The sequence below is a fragment of the Atta cephalotes genome (genome assembly GCF_000143395.1).
Source record: "Atta cephalotes unplaced genomic scaffold scaffold00004, whole genome shotgun sequence".
NCBI lineage: Eukaryota > Metazoa > Arthropoda > Insecta > Hymenoptera > Formicidae > Atta > Atta cephalotes.
The window spans coordinates 1179264-1183863 of NW_012130068.1; the positions used below are offsets into that span (position 1 = coordinate 1179264).

The 4600-nt window shown below is 33.2% G+C and overlaps 1 protein-coding gene across 1 annotated transcript in view; it reads left to right on the forward strand.

The window, feature by feature from the left end:
- Nucleotides 1-4600, forward strand: part of LOC105625884 (protein timeless homolog) — a 110613-nt gene that overhangs the window by 97791 nt on the left and 8222 nt on the right. Inside the window, exons 15-19 of the mRNA XM_012207193.1 lie at nt 667-738; nt 889-979; nt 1404-1602; nt 1943-2180; nt 2466-2566. Coding sequence (XP_012062583.1) covers nt 667-738; nt 889-979; nt 1404-1602; nt 1943-2180; nt 2466-2566 — 701 coding nt within the window. The remainder of the gene's footprint in view (nt 1-666; nt 739-888; nt 980-1403; nt 1603-1942; nt 2181-2465; nt 2567-4600) is intronic.

Sequence of the window (4600 nt, forward strand, 5' to 3'; positions counted from 1 at the left end):
CTATTACTAGAAAACGTAAAAACTTAACCTTAACTAGGTAAGTAAAGTAAAAGTTAAAAGTTTTAAAGTTAAATATACTATAGAGAAGTAGAGTACTATTTATATATATATATATATATATATATATATACACATCTATATATATGTATGTGTATTTATATAAGATATGTATATTTTGTATGTATGTATACTCCATGCTGATAAATCAAAAGTTTCCTTAACACTTTTAATACATCAACGGGGATGAAGCATTTAAAAATCCGAGATAGAAACACGGCACAGGTCGGACGAGCGCTTTATTTTATCTCGAATTACTGTTTCGAGTTGAGCAGACCGCGGAGAAGAGACAATTAAAACTTTAAGCTGAAATAGCACCACCGTCACCATCACTTGGACAAACTGAATTCTTCGGGCGGTGGGAAGCTTTCTTTAGGGCAACAACTTGTGCTCAGAGGAAACTTTTCACAATGATTTAAAATGTTTCGCGATGTATTTTTAAGGAATTTTTATGTATTCCGATTTACATATCGAAATTATTATTATTTTCAAAATTTGCAGAATATAATAAAGATAAAAAATCTTGAATAAATAATAGATTAGTAATAGTTAAGTTATCAAAAGAGTTTTTTAGATATATTTTTTTTAACAAAAGTATCTTATTTTTAGTGATAGAAGAGCAAATTCAAGAAACGATAAATGCGGATGAAGACATTGAAAATTCTGAAAACCATCAAGAAAGTAAATAAACATCAAATTTCTTAATAAGATATTAATACTTAATTTACATATTTTATATGTGTATACACGCACGCATGCGCGCACGCGCGCGCGCGCGCGCACACACACACACACACACACACGCGTATATATGTTAACTTTTTGATATAGATGAGGAAGAAGAGAATGAAGATGAAGAAGAAGAAGAAAGAGAAACTGTTGTCCAAGAAATTAACTTTAAATTGGATGAATTTCTTCAAAGGTGCGATAATAGTATAATAATAGAGTGTTCTATCAAATTTTTCTTTGAGATTCATTTAATCAAAATAATTAATATTAAAAAACATTGTTAAACATATAAAAAAATTAAACAGTCTATAAATTAAAGATTCTTTTACTTATAGATTGTTTGTTCATTTTTTAACAATTTGTTTTTTAACATTAATTATTTTGGTTAAACAAATCTCAAAGAAAAATTTGATTTTTTAAATTCAATTCTTAAAAAGCTTTGTCTAAAGCTTTATTTAAAATCGAACAAAAATAAGGTTTTATTATCTATTTGCGCTTTTCAAGTTTTTTTGCTCCGATTTTTTTAAAAAGAAATTCTGATTCAATGAATCAAAATCTTCTGTACGCGATGAAATAACATAAATAACATCTTTGTAAAAATGATATATTATTCGAAGGTTCGCCAACGTGAAGGTCGTCAAGGCTTTAACACTACTAATGCAACAATTCGAAAACAACACAATCGAACTTAATCACTACGTTACAAAAATGCTACATCGAATTGCTTGGAATTGTAAAATGCCGGGTATGATATTTCAAGCATCCATATTTCGGATTTTTCAAAGAATCCTCGAGTCAAAGGATCCTGCACATAAGGTAATAGGATATACAGAATAAATCACTTAACTAACTATAATAATTACACTTTATATGTTTTATAAATTTGCCAAATTGTTAAAATTGTTTTTTGATTCGTTTATTATTCAATTCAATATTTTTCTCGACAAAAAAAAATTTTCTTTGCAATGTCACACTTAATCGCCTTTCGAATATAAGAATAGATAAGATGGTTTCTTAGCTAGTGATAAAAATTCTTTTCTTTTCTTGTACTGTGCAATAAATTTCACCAGCAAGCTTTTATTGCATCCTTGTATCGGGCTTAATGGTCCACAGAAGTGGATTCGTTGAGCAGCAGAAAAATCGATTCTTGCTTTAGGAGCTCCAAAAGTTCGCGGTCTTCATAATCCGCCGTTTCATCGAAGTCGCCCAGAAGAACCGGAAGTCGTACATGGAGTTACTCTTCTGGAAGACTACCCGCGACGCGACAGAAATCGTGGATGGTTACAACGCGGAAACGACTAACAAGAAAGTTTCACGAGTGACCTGGACGGAAGCGGAAGAGGACGAGCTACGTACCCTCTTCATGGAGCATCAGACTAACAAATATCCTCAAGGTAAACTCTTTATATCGTCCATTTCTCACGGAGAAGTCTCGTACATACATCGTTGAACTCGATAAATTAGTGCCCTTTACGAGAACGTGTCCAAAATACAAAGCTTTTTATTATGCAATAAATAAAAGACAAGGATGCAAGGGATGAGTAATTCAGTGCATTGTTTAATTAATATTTTTTTAACATTTAATCGTTATTATTGTCTAAATCAATACAAAAATATCTTTCCATTTTTCTAAACTGGATCACTCATGCGATAATTATAATGTTATTATAAATTTGTAGATTTAATCGATTGGCTATTGGATCATGTCATCAATGAAAATAGAACACGACGTACCATCATTAAGAAACTCAAGGAGATGTGCTTGATCGTTAATTCTAAGGTTAGTTTACTTTTTTTCTCACAAATATAATATAGTTCTTTATAATGTAGACGCTAAAGGTAACAAGCAATCTCGAATCTTTTCTGATAATAATTTATTTATTTTAACCTAATATTTCTTTCTTGGAGAAACAGCTTTAAATGATTCAGTAAACAAATTTCTGTATCTTCGCTAAAAAAGTAACATGGTTCATCCATGTGCCCTGCGGCAATCCTCGTTGCGCTTTGTCTGACAAGATCAATGATTTACGAGAATCTTTTGGAAGGATGGAGAGGGACCATTTGCCCGGCTTCGAAAATAAGTTTCTGCCTTCGCGTTGACGGGGTGAACATATGCAAAAAATGGAGCCGGGAATTGCTGCAGGAACTGTAAATTCTCCGGAGACAATACCTTTCTACGGAGTGAGACTTTCTACCCTCGTTTCTTCGTTTCTCTTTCTTCCACTATTGCGTGAGCTTTCCGACACGAACTGCGTGTTCCTTCTACCAGAGTCTTTTTCTGAGTATGGAAAATATCTGTATGCGACCCCTTCGTCAACTTTAGCGACCCTAAAACCGGTGGTTTCTTCGAGAAAAGCTATCGTTTTGTTTGCCTTCTACCTTACAACATACGTATAAACATTTGCATCACCCTTCGGGCTATGAAAACGCGAAGGGAACATGATTCAAGCGCTTTGTTATGTTTGTTGAACTGTAAATGCGCGTGTTATGAACTGGTATTCTATAACTTTTGTTTCGATAGCGAAGGTCGAATTGAAATACTTCATTTAATTTATAAAAAATTTAGCATAAACTTATTACAGTAGAATCATTATAATCTTAGGAATATTTGATGTTTAATTAGCCTTAGAATTTAATACTATGTTATTTTTTTGAATCATTAATATTTCCTAAAGAAACATTTCCGAGAAGTATATTAATCTTGCTAAGCTTGGAAACATTCTTTTTTTCCTTCGTTATAACTCTTTTCTTCTGAAAATACACGGTGCAATACGGTGATAAAGCATGGGAATGCGTTAATCAAGCTTCTTATTGCGGCAGAGGAGTTACTAACTAGTTACCGGCTTATTTAAAACTTGAAATTAATTGAGTTTGTAGGGAAGCTTCTAACAAGAGAGGGAAAAAAGCATAGCGAGGAGGATAAGCGATGCAATACACAATACTGTATCTCATTCCGCTACGCTTTTTGTAGATGAAACGTAACATAAGAGATTTAGCAAAAAGTTTTGTTCACTCAGAAGACGTTTTTGGCACGTTACAATGGCAGTTTATAATAATTATTTTAAAACAAAGCTATTTAAAACAATGCTGTCGACCGTGCAAACTATTAAACTATATGCCTCCCAGCTTATTGAAATTTTATTTTGTTTAAGTGAAATATATTTGACGTGAATAATTGTTTTGTCGAAAAAAATCGAGCATGGAGTATGATTAATTTTTCGATAATGTTTCACGACATTAACCAGTCGTGATCGAGAAGAGAAAAAAAAAATTTATTTCCCCTCCGGCCTTAATTCGCTATTAATCACAAGCGTGCAGTCACTGGCGAAAAGAGGGTGGCTACGTCGACGGAAACGTTTCTTCCACCGTATTATCGATTTCTTCGCAAGACCTTCCTATGGAAAGGCTTAGCTACGGAAGCGTTTCATTTAAATAATTTCATGCGTGAGTACGTTTCGTCTCTTTGAACGAAGAGAGTACGGTCGAAGTAGAGACTACAGCCGAGTATTCATTTGACATTCATTTAGTCGGTGGAAGTCACGATATTGCTCTGACGGTCATTTAGAGACCTCGTTTCGCTGAGGGTGGAGCGTAATCGCTGGAAAACGAGCGATCTAGCTTCTTCTTTTTAAATATGCCTACTGACTTAGAAACTTCTCCAAAGATTATACATGGAACGCTTTGTCTCATCAAGCCTGGAGATTATGCGCACGCAAAGTACCTTCCGAGAAGATTATATATAAGGGTTGATGAATAGCTGGGTGTTAATTTATATATATATATATATATATATATATATATATATATATATATT